General features: G+C 50.3%; 1 protein-coding gene across 1 annotated transcript in view; it reads left to right on the top strand.

Annotated features, from left to right (window-relative positions):
* Window positions 1–20,493, top strand: part of LOC116970126 (antigen peptide transporter 2-like) — a gene marked incomplete at its 5' end in the record, with an annotated part of 36,158 nt that extends 15,665 nt beyond the window's left edge. The window contains 8 exons of the mRNA XM_033016848.1: window positions 731–936; window positions 2,819–3,016; window positions 6,183–6,311; window positions 8,123–8,311; window positions 12,994–13,167; window positions 14,686–14,845; window positions 16,660–16,796; window positions 20,261–20,493. Of these exons, the coding sequence (XP_032872739.1) occupies window positions 731–936; window positions 2,819–3,016; window positions 6,183–6,311; window positions 8,123–8,311; window positions 12,994–13,167; window positions 14,686–14,845; window positions 16,660–16,796; window positions 20,261–20,479 (1,412 nt within the window). The remainder of the gene's footprint in view (window positions 1–730; window positions 937–2,818; window positions 3,017–6,182; window positions 6,312–8,122; window positions 8,312–12,993; window positions 13,168–14,685; window positions 14,846–16,659; window positions 16,797–20,260) is intronic.
* Between the last annotated feature and the right edge of the window lie 2,840 nt (window positions 20,494–23,333).

Raw genomic sequence — 23,333 nt, 5'->3', positions numbered from 1 at the left:
CCAATTAACCTACAACCCTGTACGTCATTGTAGTGTGGGAGGAAATCGACTATCTCAGAGCAAACCCACGTGGTCACGGGAAGAACGTTCAAACTCCGATCAGACAGCACCCGGAGTCAGGATCGAACCAGGGTCTCTGGTGCTGCAAGCGCTGTAAGACAGCAACACTACTGCTGTGCCACCGTGTCTCCCCTCAGTTACTGACACTCCGAATAAATCAATCCAAGTTGGTTCAAGCATCCCTACACAACATGAGCACACAGACTCCATAACATTAGCAACACTGGGTGGCACAGTGACTTAGCAGGAAGACTTGCTGCCTCACAGTGCCAGAGACCCGGGTTCGATCCTGCCCTCGGGCACTGTCTGAGTGGAGTTTGCACGTTCTCCAAGTGACCACATGGTTTCCTCTGGGTGCTCTGGTTTTCTCCTGCATCCTAAATACGTGCGGGTTTGTAGGTTAATTAGCTCTCTGTAAATTACCCCTAGTGTGTAGGGAGTGGATGAGAAAGTGGGATAACATAGAACTATGTGAACAGGTGATCAATGGTCAGTGTGGACTGGATGGGCTGAAGGGCCTGTTTCCATGATGTATCCATTTGCTTCAAATGCTGCACTGGAATTGATTTTGTTGTACACTGCTGTGAACTATCATGTATTGTAGGTGGTGAACAGTGTGGACTGCTAGCACATGACGGTCCTCATTATCAGTGGTGTGTTCTGTCCACAGGGGACATCACCAGCCGCCTCTCCACGGACACCGCACTCATGAGCCGCTCGGTTGCAGCCAATGCCAACATCTTGTTGCGCAGTCTGGTGAACACGCTGGGAATCATTTACTTCATGTTCAGCCTCTCCTGGAAGCTCACCCTCCTGATCTTCATCGAATCTCCCCTCACCATCCTGATTCAGAAGATGTATAACCGGTATCATATGGTAAGTATGAAAGTAAGCATGCAGGTACAGCAGGCAGTGAAGAAAGCGAATGGCATGTTGGCCTTTATAACATGGAAGTAATTGTGTGAAGCACTTTGGGGTCAATGCAAGTTGACTAAAAATGTGCTATATAAATAAAAAGACATTAAGACATAACAAGAGGAATCTAGTATAGGAGCAAAGAGGTCCTTCTGCAGTTGTACAGAGCCCTAGTGAGAACACACCTGGAGTATTGTGTGCAGTTTTGGTCTCCTAATTTGAGGAAGGACATTCTTGCTATTGAGGGAGTGCAGCGTAGGTTCACCAGGTTAATTCCCGGGATGGCAGGACTGTCATATGCTGAGAGAATGGAGCAGCTGGGCTTGTACACTTTGGAGTTTAGAAGGATGAGAGGTGATCTCATTGAAACATATAAGATTGTTAAGGGCTTGGACACACTAGAGGCAGGAAACATGTTCCTGATGTTGGGGGAGTCCAGAACCAGGGGCCACAGTTTAAGAATAAGGATTAAGCCATTTAGAATGGAGATGAGGAAACACTTTTTCTCACAGAGAGTGGTGAGTCTGTGGAATTCTCTGCTTCAGAGGGCGGTGGAGGCAGGTTCTCTGGATGCTTTCAAGAGAGAGCTAGATAGGGCTCTTAAAATAGCGGAGTCAGGGGATATGGGGAGAAGGCAGGAACGGGTACTGATTGGGAATTATCAGCCATGATCATATTGAATGGTGGTGCTGGTTCGAAGGGCTGAGTGGCCTACTCCTGCACATATTGTATATTGTCTACACATCCACCCAGACCACACGTCACCGTCGGACACCAAAACCACAAACAGCTGCAGCTCCTGGAATCAAAACCTATTTATCATGTACAAAGTCACAGAGGCACACAGCACAAAAACAGGCCTTTTGGCCCAACGCCCATGCCAAACCTGATGCACCATCTTAGTTTAGTTTAGAGATACAACATGGAAACAACCTCTCCAGCCCACCGAGTCCTTTCTGAACAGTGATCCCTGCACATTGGCACTAATCTACACACACTAGGGACAATTTACAATTTTACCGGCCAATTAACCTACAAACCTGTAGAAACAAAATCATTTTAAATGCTGGAGCAACTCAGCGGGTCAGGCAGCATCTCTGGATAGAAGGAATGGGTGATGTTGCAGGTCGGGACCCTTCTTTGGACTGATGTCAGGGGAGGGGGTGGGCCAGAGATAGAATGTAGTTGGAGACAGTAAGACTAATGGGAGAACTGGGAAGGGCTATTTGAAGTATCTGAAAAGGTCAGGAGGGGGATGGTGAACACATGGCAAGGGTGAGGGTTGAGGTCAAAAGACAATAGACAATGGGTGCAGGAGCAGGCCATTTGGCCCTTCTAAACTCCAGAGTGTACAAGCCCAGCTGCTCCATTCTCTCAGCATATGACAGTCCCGCCATCCCGGGAATTAACCTTGTAAACCTACGCTGCACTCCCTGTCAGCACAGTACAGCGATCCCTGCATATCCTACACGAGGGACAATTTTGCATATACACCAAAGTCAATTAGCCTTTGGAGTGTAGGAGGCAACCAAAGTTCTCAGAGAAAGCCCATGCGGTCATGGGGAGAATGTACAAACTCTGTACATACAAGCACTCGTAGCCAGGCTGGAAACCGGGTCCTGTAAATGCTGTAAAGCAGCAACTCTACCACTGCGCCACCGTGCCATCTAGTACAACTGCAACAGAACTTCTATATTCAATACCCTGACTGATGAAGGGCAGCATGTGAAATGCCTTCTTCACCACCCTGTCCACCTGTGAGGCTGCACAATAATCTCCCATTGTAAACTGCTTCCTCCCTGGGATGCTACTGGGACTGAGGATGGTGTTTTGTTTTGGACAGAGGCTGGTGCTGCAAGTTCAGGATTCGATTGCTAGGTCGAACCAGCTGGCCGGTGAGATCGTTTCCTCCATAAAAACCGTCAGGAGCTTCGCGGCCGAGGACCTGGAGTCAGAGCTGTTTGAGAAGAAGCTGCAGGAAACGCACCAGCTGAAGAACAAACGTGACCTGGTCACAGCCGTCTACCTCCTGTGTCACAGGGTAGGTTTAAAGAGCTCGCCCACTCTCCATCTCTTTTGGTCTTTCTCTTTCCTTCTCTTCCTCCTTTTCCATTCTATCTCTATTTCTCACCAGCATTTGTCCCCATATTTCTCTCTCCTTCTCTCTTTCCATCCCTCCCTTTTCCCCTGCCTTCCCTCTTTTCCTCCTTCCTTCCCTCCCTCCTCCTCCTTTACCTCCCCCTCACTCCTTCATCCTCACCGTCCCTCTCCCCTTCCCTCCCTCTCCCCATCCCTCCCTCTCCCCATCCCTCTCTCCCCTTCCCTCCCTCTCCCCTTCCCTCCCCCTCCCCTTCCCTCCCTCTCCCCATCCCTCCCTCTCCCCTTCCCACCCTCTCCCCTTCCCACCCTCTCCCCTTCCCTCCCTCTCCCCTTCCCTCCCTCTCCCCTTCCCTTCCTCTCCCCTCCTACTCCCTCTCCCCTCTCCCCTCCCACTCCCTCTCCCCATCCCTCCCTCTCCCCTTCCCTTCCTCTCCCCTCCTACTCCCTCTCCCCTCTCCCCTCCCACTCCCTCTCCCCATCCCTCCCTCTCCCCATCCCTCCCTCTCCCCATCCCTCCCTCTCCCCTTCCCTCCCTCTCCCCTTCCCTCCCTCTCCCCTTCCCTCCCTCTCCCCTTCCCTCCCTCTCCCCTTCCCTCCCTCTCCCCTTCCCTCCCTCTCCCCTTCCCTCCCTCTCCCCATCCCTCCCTCTCCCCATCCCTCCCTCTCCCCTTCCCTCCCTCTCCCCTTCCCTCCCTCTCCCCATCCCTCCCTCTCCCCTTCCCTCCCTCTCCCCTTCCCTCCCTTTCCCCATCCCTCCCTCTCCCCTTCCCTCCCTCTCCCCTCCTACTCCCTCTCCCCTCCCCTCCCACTCCCTCTCCCCTACCCTCCCCCTCCCCTTCCCTCCCCCCTATCCTCTCCCTCATTTCCTTCTCTCTCATTTCCTTCTCTCTCCTCTCCCTCCGCCTCCCTCTCTCTCCCTCCATCCCTCCTCCCTCTGCACTGTGTTGATTCACCTGTCCACATGTTGCCAAGTCAACAGCAGAGATAAATAGGTTATTGTTTGGTTTAGTTTAGAGATACAGCGTGGAAACAGGCCCTTCGGTCCACCGACTCCTCGCTGCCCAGCAATCACCCCGCACATTAACACTATCCTACACACACAAGGGACAATTTACACATACACCAAGCCAAACCTGTAGTCTTTGAATGTGGGAGGAAACTGAAGATCTCAGAGAAAACCCACATGGTCACAGGGAGAACGTACAAACTCCGTGCAGACAGCACCCGTTGTCGGGTTTGAACCCGGGTCTCTGGCGCTGCAAGGCAGCAACTCTACCGCTGCACCACCGTGATGCCTTTATAATGCGGGTGTCAGGGGTTATGGGGATAAGGTATAACATTTCAAATCAGAGCCCTACTTTCCACTGTGGAAGGATCCCAACCCAAAACATTACCCGGGACGTTCTCCAGAGAAGCTGTGTGACCCGCTGAGTTACTCCAGCACTTTGTGTCTTTTTTGTGGGTGACTTTAATCACTATGTAGAATAGATCATTCAACTTGGCAAAAGTAGATTTAATTGCATTCAGGGCAGATAAGAGACCAATACGTTATGGAATCAGTCTGTTTCAGATACAAGGTGAATTAATAATTGTATATTGTTAAACTATTTACTACTATTTAACCAAATATGAAACAAAAGTTATACGGCCATACAGCATTAGTAAAACAGGCTTTCAACCCCCCTCATCCATGCCAACTCAGTTAGCATTCCGGGCTTATCCAATTTGCCTGCATTTGGCACATATACCTCCTAAATCTCCTTGTGTGCCCCGGAGGAGCACCAGCCGTTGCCGCCCTTAGAGCCAGGCCTCGGATCCTTGGCTCGGCCAGGAAGCACCAGCAGCTACGGGCACGTCGGTTTGTGGGAGGAGGGGGGAGGTGTGTGGGCGGAGGGAGAGCTCAGAGAAAAGAAGGGGGAAGAGCCATGGGGGAGAGGGGGGGGGGGGTATCATGGTGGAGGGGGGAAGGATCCAGTATAGGGGACCGGAGGAGAAGGGGCTGGAGCTGCGGGGCGTTGTGATGGTGGTGCGTTTGAGACTCACAGTGGATGCTCTCCTCCACCGGGATCAGACTCTCTGCTTTCCATTTGGCGACATCTCCGGTGCCGAGCTTGGCCGCTTCTGTTCCTTCCGAACATTGGAGACCTCTGCCCGCCACCCGCAGCGTCCCCTCAGCTCCAGTAAAGACACGATGGCGCAGGAAGGGGCGGAATGTCCCGGGGAGTGACAGGAGAAGAGGCCAATCCACGTAGCGCTGATTGACAGGAGAGGAAATCGATCTGCGCACGCGCGGTTTTTATGATTTTTGAACCTCGCTAATTTTTATAATATACTACCGATCGGAAGAAAACTTGCGCTCGCAGCAAAGGGGAACGGTGAGTGAGCGGACGAAAAATCGTAGCGCTATCGTGTACCGTTTTTGCCAAATGGAAATACTGTGCAAACCAGAAGAGCACAAGATCAGAGTTTTATTTATAGATAGATAGATAGATAGATAGATAGATAGATAGATAGATAGATAGATAGATAGATAGATAGATAGATAGATAGATAGATGGATGTGCAAAGTGCAAAGATATAACATTGAAGTTTGGTTAAAGATAGCTCAAAGGTCTGCAATGGGATAGATGGGAGGTCAGGATCGCACTCTAGCTGATGAGAGGATGGTTCAATTGCTTGAGAACATCTGGGAAGAAACTGTCCCTGAATCTGGAGGTATGTGTTCTCAAACTTCTGCGCCTCTTGCCTGATGGGAGAGGGGAGAAGAGGGAGTGACCGGGGTGAGACTGATCCATGATTATTCCAAGGCAGTGTGAAGTATAAACGGCGTTTATCCAGCACCCTTGGATCCCGCGTGATTTAACCTCACAGACTAGCCTGTCATGTGGAACTTTGTCAGAGGTTGTGCCACAGTCCATTTAGACGAAGCCCACTGCCCTGCCCTCATCAATCCTCTCAGTCGCCACTTCTAAATCGCTCTATCCCACTCCAGATCAGACTGAAAGTGAAACAATTGTTGTGTGTTGTACAAGCCATTCCTGCTAGCCCCTCCTTTATGCGTGTGTTGGCAGTGTTGTGTTTCTGACCCTGCACCTGTGTTTACACAGCTAGCACAGCTCCTGACGCAAGTGGTCATGCTGTACTGCGGGCAGTTGCTGGTGAGCGATGGGCAGATGACCAGCGGAAACCTCATCGCCTTCATCCTCTACCAGATGAACTTTGGGGACTATGTGCGGGTATGTTTCCTTCTCGATGGCCTGTGCGGGTATGTTCCCTTCTCGATGGCCTGTGCGGGTATGTTCCCTTCTCGATGGCCTGTGCGGGTATAACCATATAACCACATAACCATATAACAATTACAGCACGGAAACAGGCCATCTCGACCCTTCTAGTCCGTGCCGAACACATATTCTCTCCTAGTCCCATATACCTGCGCTCAGACCATAACCCTCCATTCCTTTCCCGTCCATATAACTATCCAATTTATTTTTAAATGATAAAAACGAACCTGCCTCCACCACCTTCACTGGAAGCTCATTCCACACAGCCACCACTGTCTGAGTAAAGAAGTTCCCCCTCATGTTACCCCTAAACTTAAGTCCCTTAATTCTCAAGTCATGTCCCCTTGTTTGAAACTTCCCTACTCTCAGTGGGAAAAGCTTATCCACGTCAACTCTGTCTATCCCTCTCATCATTTTAAAGACCTCTATCAAGTCCCCCCTTAACCTTCTGCGCTCCAAAGAATAAAGCCCTAACTTGTTCAACCTTTCTCTGTAACTTAGTTGCTGAAACCCAGGCAACATTCTAGTAAATCTCCTCTGTACTCTCTCTATTTTGTTGACATCCTTCCTATAATTAGGCGACCAAAATTGTACCCCATACTCCAGAATTGGCCTCACCAATGCCTTGTACAATTTTAACATTCCAACCCAACTTCTATACTCAATGCTCTGATTTCTAAAGGCCAGCACACCAAAAGCTTTCTTTACCACCCTATCTACATGAGATTCCACTTTCAGGGAACTGTGCAGTTATTCCCAGATCCCTCTGTTCACCTGCATTCCTCAATTCCCTGCCATTTACCATGTACGTCCTATTTTGATTTGTCCTGCCAAGATGTAGCACCTCACACTTATCAGCATTAAACTCCATCTGCCATCTTTCAGCCCACTCTTCCAACTGGCATAAATCTCTCTGTAGACTTTGAAAATCTACTTCATTATCCACAACCCCACCTATCTTAGTATCATCTGCATACTTACTAATCCAATTTATCACACCATCATCCAGATCATTGATGTACATGACAAACAACAGTGGACCCAACACAGATCCCTGTGGCACCCCACTAGTCACTGGCCTCCAACCTGACAAACAACCATCTAACATTACTCTCTGGCATCTCCCATTCAGCCACTGTTGAATCCATCTTGCTATTCCTGCATTTATACCCAACCATTGAACCTTCTTAACCAACCTTCCATGAGGAACCTTGTCAAAGGCCTTACTGAAGTCCATATATACAACATCCACTGCTTTACCCTCATCAATTTCCCTAGTAACCTCTTCAAAAAATTCAAGAGGATTAGTCAAACATGACCTTCCAGGCACATGACCTTCCAGGTATGTTCCCTTCTCGATGGCCCTCTGCTTCCGCCGCCCTTCTGGCTGATCCGGGGCGGAGTATTGGGATCTACTGGCAGTACCGGTGTTGGGGAAGTTTCTATGTGTGTGTGTGTGTGACTGTGGTGCACGCAATGCTGGGGAGGTCTCTCTCTCTCTGTTTGTGTTTGTGTGTGAGTGTGTGTGTGAGTGTATGAGTGTGAGTGTATGAGTGTGAGTGTATGAGTGCGTGTGTGTACATGAGAGTGGTACACTCGGTGCTGGCTCTGTGTGTGTGTGTGCGTGCGTGCATGTGTGTGTGTATGAGTGCGTGTGTGTACATGAGGGTGGTACACTCAGTGCTGGGCAGTCTCTGTGTGTCTGTGTGGGTGCTGCCGTATTCCAGTGTCCCCCATGATCACCGCGCTGCTTTCTCACTGCACAGACTCTGATCCACATGTGGTCGGAAATGACCCATTCTGTGGGAGCAGCGGAGAAAGTCTTTGAATACCTCGACCGTAAGCCCAGTGTTCGCACTGACGGGACATTGGTACCAGAATCTCTGCAGGGTCACCTGGAGTTCAAGGACGTGACTTTCTCCTACCCAGCGAAGCCCGACATCCAGGTTTTACAGGTAATGTCATGATGGTTAATTAGTTTAATTATTGTCACATGTACCGAGGTATAGTGCAATAATGGCCTCCACAGTGAAAAGCTTTTGTTGCGTGCTAACTGTCAGCAGCAAGACAATACATGATCACAATCGACCCATTTACAATGGAGAGATACATGATAAGGGTACAACGTGCAAGATAAAGCCAGCAAAGTGCAATCCAGGATAGTCCGAGGGTCACCAATGATGTAGATAGTAGATCAGCACTGCTCTCTGGTTGTGGTAGGATGATTCTATTGCCTGATAACAGCTGGGAAGAAACTGATCCTGAATCTGGGGTTGTGTGTTTTCACACTTCTGTACCTTTTGCCCGATGGGAGAGGGGAGAAGAGAGAGTGGCCAGGGTGCAATTGTCCTTGATTATGCTGCTGGCCTTGTCAAGGCAGAATGTGGTATACATGGAGTCAATGGAAGGGAGGTTGGTTTGTGTGATGCATCGTCTTGGCTAATTTCACTGCAATAGATAATAGACAAAAGACAATAGGTGCAGGAGGAGGCCATTTGGCCCTTCGAGCCAGCACCACCATTCAATGCAATCATGGCTGATCATCCCCAATCAGTACCCCGTAACAATTTCTTCCAGCCCTGGATGGAGCTGTTACCAGACCAAGCTGTGATGCATCCTGATAAAATGCTTTCTATGGTGCATCTGTGTAAGTTGGTGAGAGTTGTAGGGGACATATAACCATATAACAATTACAGCACGGAAAACAGGCCATCTCGGCCCTTCTAGTCCGTGCCGAACACTTACTCTCACCTAGTCCCATCTACCTGCACTCAGACCATAACCTTCCATTCCTTTCCCGTCCATATACCTATCCAATTTATTTTTAAATGATATGCCAAACTTCCTAAACCTTCTAAGGATGTAGAGGCATTGGTGCGCATTCTTGGTTGTTATTTCAATATGGGTGGTCCAGGAGAAGTTGTTGGTGATATTCACCCCATAGGAATTTGACATTTTCAACCATCTTTACTTTGGCGCCATCAATGTTTTCATAACAAGAGGATTTCAGTATAGGAGTAAAGAGGTTCTTCTGCACTTGTATAGGGCTCTGGTGAGACCACATCTGGAGTATTGTGTACAGTTTTGGTCTCCTAATTTGAGGAAGGACATCCTTGTGATTGAGGCAGTGCAGCCCAGGTTCACGAGATTGATCCCTGGGATGGTGGGACTGTCATATGAGGAAAGATTGAAAAGACTAGGCTTGTATTCACTGGAGTTTAGAAGGATGAGGGGGTATCTTATAGAAACATATAAAATTATAAAAGGACTGGACAAGCTAGATGCAGGAAAAATGTTCCCAATGTTGGGTGAGTCCAGAACCTGGGGCAATAGTCTTAGAATAAAGGGGAGGTCATTTAAGACTGAGGTGAGAAAAAACGTTTTCACCCAGAGAGTTGTGAATTTATGGAATTCCCTGCCACAGAGGGCAGTGGAGGCCAAGTCACTGGATGGATTTAAGAGAGAGTTAGATCTAGGGCTAGTGGAGTCAAGGGATATGGGGAGAAGGCAGGCGTGGGTTATTGATAGGGGACAATAATCCATGATCACAATGATTGGCGGTGCTGGCTCAAAGGGCCGAATGGCCTCCTCCTGCACCTATTTTCTAGTTTCTATGACATCCCAGTCAGCCCAGGATCAAAGCTGAAGAAAGGACATCTCCACCACAACCACAACTTGCCACTGTGTAGCACCCTGGAGTTAAACACCTGAAGCTGCCTGAAAAGTCACGTGTTTAGTTGTCACATGTACCTATGTAGAGAAACGTACTGGATAATGAAAGGCTTGGATAAAGTGGATGCGGAGAGGATGCTTCCACTCATGGCAGAGTCTAGGCCATAGCCTCAGAATTAAAGGGTATTCCTTTAGGAAGGAGGTGAGGAGGAATTACTTCAGTCAGAGGGTGGTGAATCTGTGGAATTCATTGCCACAGAAGGCTGTGGAGGCCATCAATGGATATTTTTAAGGCAGAGATGGATTCTTGATTAGGTGGCAGGGCTTATGGGGTGAAGGCTGGAGAATGGGATGAAAAGGGAAAGATAGATCAGGTATGATTGAATGGGGGAGTAGACTTGGTGGGCCGAATAGCCTAATCCTGCTCCTATCACTAATGAACATCAGAATCAGAATCGCACTGTGTTCGCCAAGTATGTTTTGCAACATACGAGGAATTTCATTGGCCAGGTCGGTCATACAATTAAAAGCAACAGATCACTCAAAAACACATTTTAACATGAACATCCACCACAGTGACTTCTACACATTCCTCACTGTGATGGAAGGCGAAATAAAGTTCAAGTCTCTTCCCTTAGTTCTTCCTCGGTTGGGGGCCTCGAGCCCCCGTTGATGGGACGATCTTGACTCCTGTAGCTGGCGGCGTTTGGGTCCCCTGCGTCAAGGCGATCCGCTCCTGCATCGGGGGGGATGTCAGCTCCCCCGTGCTGGACGATCGAAACTCGCGTCGGGGCTGGTCGAACCTTCCGTGACGTTGGACCTTCCCGACTCGGCCTCTTCCGAGACTGCGAGCTCTTGATGTTAAAGTCCGTGGTAGTCGCGGTGGGAGCGATCCCAGGCAAGGGATCAACTCCGATGTTAAGTCCGCGCCCCGCAATAGGGCTCATGACAGTCCAAGGAGGCTTCCAGCTCCATCGATCGTAGGCCGCAGAGCACCCGGAGAATGTGATCCGAAAATTAATCATATCTCCGGCAAGTTAAGAACTTGAAAAAAAGTTTCCTCCTCCCCCACATAAGACAAACCTAAGAACATTAAAACAAACTTTTAACAATCACTAAAAATAACCAAAAGGATGAAAAGACGAACAGACTGCCGGCAGAGCAGCCGTCGCCCCTGGTGGTTTATTAACATGTACCACCAAAGGAACAATGACATTCTTACTTGCTGCCGCTTTGCTGTTTGTCATCTATACCCAGCATGTTTTATGTGATACGTGTGAGGTGTTTGGAATGTCTAACTAGGGCAGGACCTACACAGTGACTGGTTGGTGCTCTGGGACCATTGTAGAGCAGAGGGATCTGGAAGTGAAGATACATCGTTCCATGAAAGTGCTGATACAGGCAGAGAGGATGGGGTCAAGATGCCTTGTGGCACATTGGCCTTCATCAGTCAGAGTCGGGAGGTTATGTTATAGTTGTGTAAGACACAGGAGAGGCCGCACTTGTATTGTGTTCACTTTTCTTCACCATGTTATAGGAAAGATGTTGTTAAGCTGGATTGGGTGCAAAGAAGATTGATGAGGATGTTGCCAGGACTCGAGGGCCTGAATTAAAGGGAGAGGTTTAGCAGGTTAGGACTTTATTCCTTGGAGCACAGAAGGATGAGGGGCGATATTATGAAGGCGCATAAAATCATGAGGGGAATAGGCTAAATACATAGTCTTTTACCCAGAGTAAGGGAATCGAGAACCAGTGGACATAGGTTTGAAGTGAGGGGGGAAAGATGTAATAGGAACAATAGCCAATAGGTGCAGGAGTAGGCCATTCGGCCCTTCGAGCCAGCACCGCCATTCAATGTGATCATGGCTGATCATCCCCAATCAGTACCCCGTTCCTGCCTTCTCCCCATATCCTCCACTATTTTTAAGATTCCTATTTAGCTCTCTCTTGAAAGCATCCAGAGAACCTGCCTCCATAGGAATTTAGAGGCAGAGAATTCTACACACCCACCACTCTCTGTGAGAAAAAGTGTATCCTCGTCTCCGTTCTAAATGGCTTACTCCTTATTCTTAAACTGTGGCCCCTGGTTCTGGACTCCCCCAACATCGGGAACATGTTCAAGCGTGTCCAAGCCCTTAACAATCTTATATGGAACCTGAGGTTTAGAAGGATATGGGCCAAGCACAGGCAGGTGGGACTCATGTAGGTGGGACATGTTGATCAGCATGGGCATGTTGGGCCAAAGGGCCTGTTTCCACACTGTTTGACTCAAGATTCTCTCCTCTCATCATGAGCATAGGCCCTAATTTGAGGAAGAACATTCTTGCTATTGAGTGCAGCGTAGGTTTACAAGGTTAATTTCCGGAATAGCGGGACTGTCATATGCTGAGAGAATGGAGCAGCTGGGCTTGTACACTCTGGAGTTTAGAAGGATCTCATTGAAACATACAAGATTGTTAAGGGCTTGGACACACTAGAGGAAGGAAACGTGTTCCTGATGTTGGGGGAGTCCAGAACCAGGGGCCACCGTTTAAGAATAAGGAGTAAGCCATTTAGAATGGTGACGAGGAAACACTTTTTTCTCACAGAGAGTGGTGAGTCTGTGGAATTCTCTGCCTCAGAGGGTGGTGGAGGCAGGTTCTCTGGATGCTTTCAAGAGAGTACTAGATAGGGCTCTTAAAAATAGCGGAGTCAGGGGATATGAGGAGAAGGCAGGAACGGGGTACTGAATGTGGATGATCAGCCATGATCACATTGAATGGCGGTGCTGGATCGAAGGGGCAAATGGCCTACTCCTGCACCTATTGTCTATTGTCCTGGTGAAAGGCTGTTGGGAGAGAGGGGGATGGGGAGAGGGGGGGGTGGGGGAGGGGGGGTTCACCTATCCTTGGGCATGGGGGCTGCTGGCAACGTTGCAGGTATTGGGGACTTTGTTCTCTTGCTCACTCTTCCTCTGTGTTTGCAGGACGTGTCGTTTGAGGTGCGGGCCGGGGAGGTGACGGCCCTGGTGGGACCCTCGGGAGGGGGGAAGACCACCTGCGTCAGCCTCCTGCAACGTTTCTACGAGCCTCAGTCCGGCCACATCCTGCTGGACGGGCGGCCCATCAAGGAGTACGAGCACAAGTACTACCACAGCAAGGTCAGGGGCCACAGGGTCAGGGCACTGAAGGTCAGGGGGCAGTGAGGGTCAGGACACATGGGGGTTACACTGGGACACTGAGGGGTCAGTGGGGGGGTCAAAGGGCAGTGAAGGGGGGGATCAGTGGTCAATGAGGGGTGGGTCCGGACAGTGAGTGGGGGGGGGGGGGGTGAGTGGACAGTGTCTTGTGTAACACTCGTACACAATGTGCCATCTTGTGACGTGAAGACATTCAGTGCCTCTGTGTGACACATTTACGCACTCAGAGCCAACATGTGACATGTGTACACACTGTACCCCCATATGATACGTGTACACACAGTGTCCCATGAGATGTGTACACAGTGTGCCCCCATGTGATACATGTACACAGTACGCCCATGTGACAAGTGTACACTCGGTGCCACCCTATGTGTGACACATGTAGTGTGCCCGTGTGACGTGTACACTCAATGCCACCCTCCATGTGACATGTGTACACAATGTGCCCCCATACGACACGTCTACACTCTATCTAAATGGCATCAAGTTGGGAAAAGGAGAAGCACAACGGGATCTGGGGGTCCTTGTTCATCAGTCTATGAAAGTAAGCATGCAGGTACAGCAAGCAGTGAAGAAAGCGAATGGCATATTGGCCTTTATAAAAAGAGGAATCGAATATAGGAGCAAAGAGGTCCTTCTGCAGTTGTACAGAGCCCTAGTGAGACCACACCTAGAGTATTGTGTGCAGTTTTGGTCCCCTAATTTGAGGAAGGACTTTCTTGCTATTGAGGGAATGCAGCGTAGGTTCACAAGGTTAATTCCCGGGATGGCGGGATAGTCATATGCTGAGAATGGAGCAGCTGGGCTTGTACACTCTGGAGTTTAGAAGGATGAGAAGGTATCTCATTGAAACATATAAGATTGTTAGGGGCTTGGACACGCTAGAGGCAGGAAACATGTTCCCGATGTTGGGGGAGTCCAGATCTAGGGGCCACAGTTTAAGAATAAGGAGTAAGCCATTTAGAACGGAGATGAGGAAACATTTTATCTCACAGAGAGTGGTGAGTCTGTGGAATTCTCTGCCTCAGTGGGCGGTGGAGGCAGGTTCTCGGGATGCTTTCAAGAGAGAGCTAGATAGGGCTCTTAAAAATAGCGGAGTCAGGGGATATGGGGAGAAGGCAGGAACGGGGTACTGATTGGGGATGATCAGCCATGATCACATTGAATGGCGATGATGGCTCGAAGGGCCAAATGGCCTACTCCTGCACCTATTGTCTATTGTCGATGCCATGCCTTGTGTGACACATTTACACAGTGTGCCCCCATTCTACACGTGTACACTCAGTGCCCCCATGCTACACGTGTACACTCAGTGCCCCCATGTGACACGTGTATACAGTGGGCCCCCATGTGACACGTGTACACTCAGTGCCCCCATGCTACACGTGTACACTCAGTGCCACCCCCGTATGCCACGTGTACACTGTGCCCATGTGGTACCAGCTCCCTGAGGCAGCTGCTGTCTCTTCTCCACAGGTGGCGCTCGTGGGTCAGGAGCCGACACTTTTTGCCCTATCGGTGCGGGACAACATCCGCTACGGGCTGGATCACTGCCCGCAGGCAGACGTGGCAGCTGCTGCCCAGAGTGCCAGCGCACGGGACTTCATCGAGAGGATGGACCAGGGCTTCGACACAGGTACAGTCGCAGTGCTCCGGGTAGAGGGGGCAGGCACACTGGGGCACCACAGTGGCAGGTGGAGTCAGTAATCTAGATCACCAGGGTCTGATCACTATACTAGTGTGGGAGTCACTATAGGCTTAGTGTGCGATCGCTGTAGTGATAGTGTGCAGTTCACTGGAGTCTGATCACTCTACTAGTGTGGGAGTCACCAGGGTCTGATCACTACAGTCCTAGTGTGCAGTTCACCAGGATCTGATTACTATACTAGTGTGGGCATCACTAGGGTGTGATCACTATCGTGCCAGTGTGGGAGTCACTAGTGTGTGATCACTATAGTGCCAGTGTTGGCATCACCAGGGTGAGATCACTATAGTGCCAGTGTTGGAGTCACTAGGGTGTGATCACTATAGTGCCAGTGTGGGCATTACTAGGGTGTGATCACTATAGTGCCAGTGTTGGCATCACCAGGGTGAGATCACTATAGTGCCAGTGTGGGCATTACTAGGGTGTGATCACTATAGTGCCAGTGTGGGAGTCACTAGGGTGTGATCACTATAGTGCCAGTGTGGGAGTCACTAGTGTGTGATCACTATAGTGCCAGTGTGGGCATCACCAGGGTCCTGTGCTCTAGGGATGGTGCCGTCTCTGCTGTGACACAGCAGTTGCATGGTTTGCGCGTCGTGTGACCTCGAGGTCTGTGGCACGCTCACCGTCCACGGGAACGCGCTCTTTCTTTTGTCCTTAACAAGGACTTGATTCAGTATTTGCAATTTACAGTGTAGCAGAAGTTACGAAGACTTTCAGTAGTCGCTTTACATCAGGCAATCATTATAATACAATAGTGCCATCTTTATCTATAATGCACTCAACCCCCCGCGGTGACCAGCGTTTATGGATATTTGTACAGGGGCTGCAACCTCTCACACTCCATATACACGTGGAACACAGTCTCTTCCTCACCACAGAAGTTACAGGCGGCTGGTGAGTCCCTCAACTAAGTCAAATATTTATTACACACCACAGCCCTGTGCAACACTCTCCGCCCCAGGTCCCCGATGTAAAGGGGAAGGACACCCTTATCCCAAATAGATAGAAACATAGAAATATAGAAATATAGAAACTAGGTGCAGGAGGAGGCCATTCGGCCCTTCGAGCCAGCTCTGCCATACATTGTGATCATGGCTGATTGTCCCCTATCAATAACCCGTGCTTGCCTTCTCCCTGTATCCCTTGACTCCACTAGCCTCTAACTCTCTCTTAAATCTATCCAGTGACTTGGCCTCCACTGCCCTCTGTGGCAGGGAATTCCATAAATTCACAACTCTCTGGGTGAAAAAGTTTTTTCTCACTGCAGTCTTAAATGACCTCCCCTTTATTCTAAGACTGTGGCCCCTGGTTCTGGACTCGCCCAAAATTGGGAACATTTTTCTGGCATCTAGCTTGTCCAGTCCTTTTAAAACTTTATATGTCTCTATAAGATACCCCCTCATCCTTCTAAACTCCAGTGAATACAAGCCTAGTCTTTTCAATCTTTCCTCATATGACAGTCCCGCCATCCCAGGGATCGATCTCGTGAACCTACGCTGCACTGCCTCAATCACAAGGATGTCCTTCCTCAAATTAGGAGACCAAAACTGTACACAATGCTCTAGATGTGGTCTCACCAGAGCCCTATACAACTGCAGAAGAACCTCTTTACTCCTATACTGAAATCCTCTTGTTATGAATAGATAGACCTCCACTGTGGATCGCGCTCTGTGTGTGTGTCAGCTTTCTGTCCATGAGGACACTTGCTGTGGTGTTAGTAACGGTGTCTCTCCGTTGAGCAGATGTGGGTGAGGCCGGCGGACAGATCTCGGCGGGACAGAAGCAGCGGATCGCCATCGCCCGCGCCCTGGTCCGGCAGCCGCGGATTCTGGTCCTGGACGAGGCCACCAGCTCATTGGACACACACACCGAGCTATCGGTGAGCAGCTGCCGCCTGCCCATAGCGTGCCGCGCCGTCACCGTGTGCACGTCAATGTGGGCTGAGCTCTGGGGAACGAACGCTCACTGTCAGCTCAGACAGTAGGTGCAGGAGTAGGCCGTTCAGCCCTTTGAGCCAGCACTGCCGTTCAATGTGATCATGGCTGATCATCCACAATCAGTACCCCGTTCCTGCCTTCTCCCCATATCCCCTGACTCCACTATTTTTAAGAGCCCTATCTAGCTCTCCCTTGAACGCATCCAGAGAACCTGCCTCCACCGCCCTCTGAGGCAGAGAATTCCACAGACTCACCACTCTCTGTGAGAAAAAGTGTTTCCTCGTCTCCGTTCTAAATGGCTTACTACTTATTCTTAAACTGTGACCCCTGGTTCTGGACTCCCCCAACATCGGGAACATGTTTCCTTCCTCTAGCGTGTCCAAGCCCTTAATAATATTATATGTTTCAATTAGATACCCTCTCATCCTTCTAAACTCCAGAGTGTACAAGCCCAGCTGCTCCATTCTCTCAGCATATGATAGTCCCGCCATCTCAGGAATTAACCTTGTAAACCTACGCTGCACTCCCTCAATAGCAAGAATGTCCTTCCTCAAATTAGGGGACCAAAACTGTACACAATACTCCAGGTGTGGTCTCACTACAACTGCAGAAGGACCTCTTTGCTCCTCTTCGATTCCTCGTGTTATAAAGGCCAACATGCCATTCGCTTTCTTCACTGCCTGCTGTACCTACATGCTTAGTTTCATAGACTGATGTACAAGGACTCCCCGATCCCGTTGTACTTCCCCTTTTCCCAACTTGACGCCATTTAGACAGTCACGCTGTTGTCTCATCTACGTGCCCCACTCACCCTCATCCACCTCTACCCCATCCTCCTCCACACCTACCCCCACCCACCTGCGCCTCCTCCCCACCCACCACTACCCAACCCCAGACATCGCCCCCAACCCTTCTCCTGTCCCCACCCGTGCACCCCCCCCCCCATTCACCTGCTGCCCACGCACCATTACCCAGCCACATACCACCCTCAACCATTCCCCACCCGCTCCCCCCCCCCCCACCCCTCATCCATCTCTACCCCATGCACCGCCACCCACCTGCTCTGCCTCCCCCTCCCACCACTACCATTTAGGGGGTAGTGATCTCAACATAGTTATTAGGTTTGTTTGGATAGTTTTACTTGTCATAGAGTGATACAACATGGAAACAGGCTCTTCAACCCAACTTGTCCACGCTGGGACCTCATTGAATCGTACAGAATAATGAAAGGTTTGGATAGAGTGGATGTGGAGAGGATGTTTCCACTAGTGGGAGAGTCTAGGACTAGAGGCTATAGCCTCAGAATTAAAGGATGTTCTTTTAGGAATGGGATGAGGAGGAATTTCTTTAGTCAGGGGGCGGTAATTCTGTGGAATTCTATGCCACACGAAGCTGTGGAGGACATGTCAGTGGATATATTTGGCTGAGATACATAGATTCTTGATTAGTATGAATCACAGAGGTTATGGGGAGAAGGTGGGAGAATATGGTGAGGAGAGAAAGATATATCAGCCATGAATGAATGGCGGTGTAGACTTGATGGGCAGAATGGCCTAATCCTGCTCCTATCACATGAACTTTTGAACATATCCCAGCGACACTCATCCCACCTGCCAGCGTTTGGTAAATATCCCACCAAACCCGACCTTCCCATGTACCTGTCTATCTGTTTCTTAAACGTTGGGATAGTCCCTGCCAAAACTACCTCCTCTGGCAGCTCGTTCCATGCACCCACCACCCTTTGTGTGAAAAATCTAGCCCGCTGGCTCCTATCTCCCCCTTCATCTTAAACCTAAATCCTCTGATCCTCGCTTTACCTACTCTGGGGAAGAGACTCTGTGCATCTACCCGATCTGTTCCTCTCATGATTTTATACATAAAAGATCACCTCAACCTTCTGTGCTCTAAGGAATAGAGTCCCAGCCTACTCAACCTCTCCCTATAGCTCGGACCCTCAAGTCCTGGCAAATTTCTCGTAAATCTTCTCTGTACCCTTTCCAGCTTAACAACATATTTCCTATAACATGCTGCCCGGAACTGAACACAATACTCTAAATGTGGCCCCACCAATGTCTTATACAACTGCAACATGACTTGCCAACGTCTATATTCAATACTCTGACTGATGAAGGCCAATGTGCCAAATGCCTTTTTGACCACCCTATCTACCTGCGAAACCACCTTCAAGGAACCATGCAACTGCAATCCTAGATCCCTCTGCTCTTCAACACTGCCTAGAGCCCTACCATTCACCGTGTAGGTCCTGCCCATGCTAGACTTCCCAAAATCCAACACCTCACATTTCTCTGTTATACTTACTATATTTACTAAGTTTTAGTTATTAACTTAATGTTTCCATAGCCCCATTCCCACATTGACCTTTCTGTACTGGGCCTGCTCCATTGCCAGAGTGAGGCCACACACAAACTGGAGGAACAGCATCTCGTATCTTGGGTAGCTTACAACCCAATGGTAACCTCGAGCAAACACCCCCCTCCCTCCCCCTCATTTCTGCCCCAAACCTTCCCCCTTTCTCCCCTCCCCAATGCACCCCCTATTTCTCTCCACCCTCTCCATTAACATTCCTTCCTCCAGCTTCATAATTCACAACTCTTCAATCCTCTTGTCTCACACCTTCTGCTTTAACCTCTGCCCTTTATGATAACCATCCAACTATCAAAAAAAACATGGGCTTTGTTCACTTGTTACCTGCAACGCTTTGTCCTATCGCCTCCTCTCTTCTAACTTTCTTCCCCACCCCCCACAGACTGAAGAAGGGAGCCAACCCAAAACATCGCCCATCCATGTTCTCTTGATGCTGCCTGACCTGCTGAGTTACTCAGCACTTTGTGTCCTATTTTAAAATCCCGCATCTGCTTTTCCTTGATTTCTTCGTCAGTATTAAGATTGTTTTGAATAGGCAGAATGCTGGACTTTACAGGAAGATAATAATTAGAGCGAGGCTAACAATGGAAATAGGCGGAAACTGGGAAGGGGGCTTTTCAAAAAAAAAAAATTTTTTTGTTATACAAATACTTTTATTTTGTTAACATACTGAGTATTAGCACAATCAAATGCAGTTGTAATTCAGTAGATTCACATCAAACATGTAAGAGTTGTTTAAAGGCCAGTTGTCCACCTGCTTCCCCCCCCCCCCCCCCCCCCCCCCCCGCCGCCCACAAACCCCCCGCTCTTTCCCCCACCAACCCCAATCCCGCTGCCCAGCGCGACAGTGTCTACCAAAGATTATAGAGGATCTGCTATAAGATCTTTGGTGTCTCCCAGCGGCCGGGGCGATGTGAGCCGGCGCCGGTCGGGTGTGGGATTTGCGCGGGCGGGCGGGTGGGGTTGGGGTGGCCGCGGGTATGGGTCAGGCAGGCTCTGACTAAACTCCGCTTCCCCGCAGATCCAGCAGGCCCTGGCCCGTGAGCCGGCGGCCGCAGCGTTGGTGATCGCCCATCGGCTGAAGACAGTGCAGCGGGCGGACAGGATCGTGGTGTTGGAGGGCGGCCGTGTGGTGGAACGGGGCACTCACTCTCAGCTGATGGAGCTCGGCGGCTGCTACTCCCGCATGGTGCTGCGGCAGTTCACCAATGGAGAGCAGGGAGCGGCCGGGGGAGAGTAGGGGTCGGGACACGGGGAGAGAGAGTGAGGGTGGGGAGACAGAGAGGGGAGGGAGAAGGGGGGCAATGAGGGAGGTAGAGAATGAGTGGGGCGGGGAAACAAGGAGGGACAGGATGGGGAGTTGTAATGGAAGGGAGGGAGTGAAGAGGGAGATGAGGGACATGGAGTGTGAGGGAGAAGGAGAGAGATGTTGACAGTGCAGACCAGGGAGAGAGGGAGGGTAGTGAGCCAGCGAGGGGAGTGAATTAGATGAGGGCGGGGAAGTTAGTGGTTTTTGCAGATAGTGAAGATGGGTGTGAACGATTGCAGCAGGATCTGCATTGATTGGCTGAGGAATGGTTGATGAAATTTATTGCAGAGAAGTGTGATTTGTTGCATTTTGGGACGTCGAACAAGGGCAGGACCTACACGGTAAATGGTAGGCCTCTGGGTAGTGTTGTAGAGCAGAGGGATCTAGTAGTACAAGTGCATTGTTCTATGAAGGTCGAGTCGCAGGTAGATCAGGTGGTCAAAAAGGCACATTGGCCTTCATCAGTCAGAGTATTGAGTATAGAAGTTGGGAGGTTATGTTGCAATTGTATAAGACGTTGGTGAGACCGCATTTAGAATATTGTGTTCAGTTCTGGGCACCACGTTATAGGAAAGGTGCTGTCAAGCTTGAAAGGGTTCAGAAAATATTTATGTGTATGTTGCCAGGACTAGAGGGTGTGAGCTACTGGGAGAGGTTGAATAGGCTGGGTCTCTATTCCATGGAGTGTAGGAGGATGAGGGGAGATCTTATAGAGGTGTACAAAATCATGAGAGGAATAGATCGGGTAGATGCACAGAGTCTTTTACTCAGAGTAGGGGAATCGAGGATCAGATAGGTTCAAGGTGAAGGGGAAAAGATTTAATAGGAATCTGAGAAGTAACTTTTTCTCACAGAGGGATGTGGATGTATAGAACATGCTGCCAGAGGAAGTAATTGAGGCTGGGACTATCCCATCGTATAAGAAACAGTTGGACAGGTACATGGATAGGACAGGTTTGGAGAGTTATGGACCAAGTGGGGCTAGGGTAGCAGGGACATTGTTGGCCGGAATGGGCGAGTTGGGCCGAAGGGCCTGTTTCCACACTATTAATCTATGACTATGACTATTGAGTGAGGGGGGGGGGGGGGTAGAGAGGGTGGGGATTGGGGGGGGGGCATGGAGGGGGAGGGGATAGTGAGGAGGGGGAGGGGTGGAAAGCGAGTGAATGGACGGAAGCAGTTGGGAAAGTGAGTGGAGTGTGGTGTGTGTGGGGAGGGGGGGGGAGTGAGTGTGGGGAAGGGATGGGGTGAGGGTGTGGGGGGGGAAGGGGGAGTGAGTGTGGGGAGGGAGGTGGTGAGTGTGGGGAAGGGATGGGATGAGGATGTGGGGAGGGAGGGGGTGAGTGTGGGGAAGGGATGGGGTGGGAAGAGGGTTGTGCGTCCGCCAGTGCAGGGTCTGGGCGCCCCAGTTTTCAGCGCCCGCTTCTAGTTTAATTCCACTTCAGTGCAATAAACGAGATTTTCACTTATACTGGTTTCTGTTCCAGCTCATTTGTTGACTCTCACAGTGATCAGAGGGCATCCATCTGTAGGTCTCTCTCCCTCCCTCTTTCTCTCCCCCCCCCCCCCCCCCCCCCCCCCTCTCTATCTTTCACTTCCTCCCTTTCTCTGTGTCTGTTCACGCTCCCTCCATCCCTGACTCGCCATCTCTCTCTCTCTCCCCTCCACTGTAACCCACTCCCACCGCCAGGCAGCGGTCACCCCCGCCCCTCGCTGAGCGGGTCAGCCCGGAGCTGGGCGGTTTGGTGCGGGGAGGCTCATTGGCCGAGGCTGCTGCCGGCGCCAGAATCCCTCCACCCCATATATACCGAATGCTACGATCTGGACTCAGCTAGTCGAGCAGCATCTGTGTGTGTGTGTAGGGAGGGGGGGGGGGGGGGAGACACTCCGGGGATGGTTTGTGCCGAGACACAACAGCGGGACTGGGAATGCGGAAAAAGTCACCGTGTGCTGGAGTAACTCAGCGGATCAGGCGGCATCTGTGGAGAAGGTGGATCGGCGACCTTTCAAGTCGGGCCACTTATTCAGACTGATTGTGATGTTGATGGTGATGGGGGGGGGGGGGGGGGGGGGGGGTGTAAGAGGGGAAGGGCTGGACAAAGTCTGGTGAATGATGGGGTGAAAGGGATGATCCTCGATTCTGGTGAATGATAGGTGAGTACCGGGGAGGCAGATTTTTTTGATTGGCAAATGGTTGGATAAATGTCAAAGATGAAAGTGTGAGATATGAAATGGAAAATAGGTGCAGGAAGAGGCCATTCGGCCCTTCCTCAGTCACTCCAGCATTAAGTGTCTTGATTTGTAAACCAGCATCTGCAGTTCCTCGTGTCTCGGGGGTTGTACGTTCTCCCCGTGATATCCCCAGGTTTTCTCCCGGATATCGGTTTCCTCCCACACTCCAAAGATGTGTGGGTTTGTATGTTAATTGGTTTGGTAAAATTGTAAATTTTCCATTGTGTGATCGCAGCGATACCGTGCGATACTCTAGTCCAATCTAAAGGCCCTGTCCCACTTACGTGTCCATGGCATGAAAATTACGCGAGCTCGTGGTCGCGGTGAGGCGCATGGGCATCGTGTGGCCGCGCGGGGCCGGTCCCACCGAGAAGCGCGGAGGCGTATGGAGTTGTGCGCGGTATCGCGCGGGGCTCCGAAATTTTGTAGTGAACGAAAACTTTGCGCACCAACGGCCTGTCGTGGATCTGACGGCCAAAGTGGAACAGGCCCAAGACCCTGGCGCGACGCAAGTCTCACCTCCAACAGCAGCAGAAGCAGGCAAACGATGGCC

Source organism: Amblyraja radiata, unplaced genomic scaffold (assembly GCF_010909765.2).
Source record: "Amblyraja radiata isolate CabotCenter1 unplaced genomic scaffold, sAmbRad1.1.pri scaffold_544_ctg1, whole genome shotgun sequence".
Classification (NCBI taxonomy): domain Eukaryota; kingdom Metazoa; phylum Chordata; class Chondrichthyes; order Rajiformes; family Rajidae; genus Amblyraja; species Amblyraja radiata.
The sequence above is the reverse complement of the archived record's forward strand: the minus strand, read 5'-3'. Positions and strand labels throughout refer to the sequence as shown.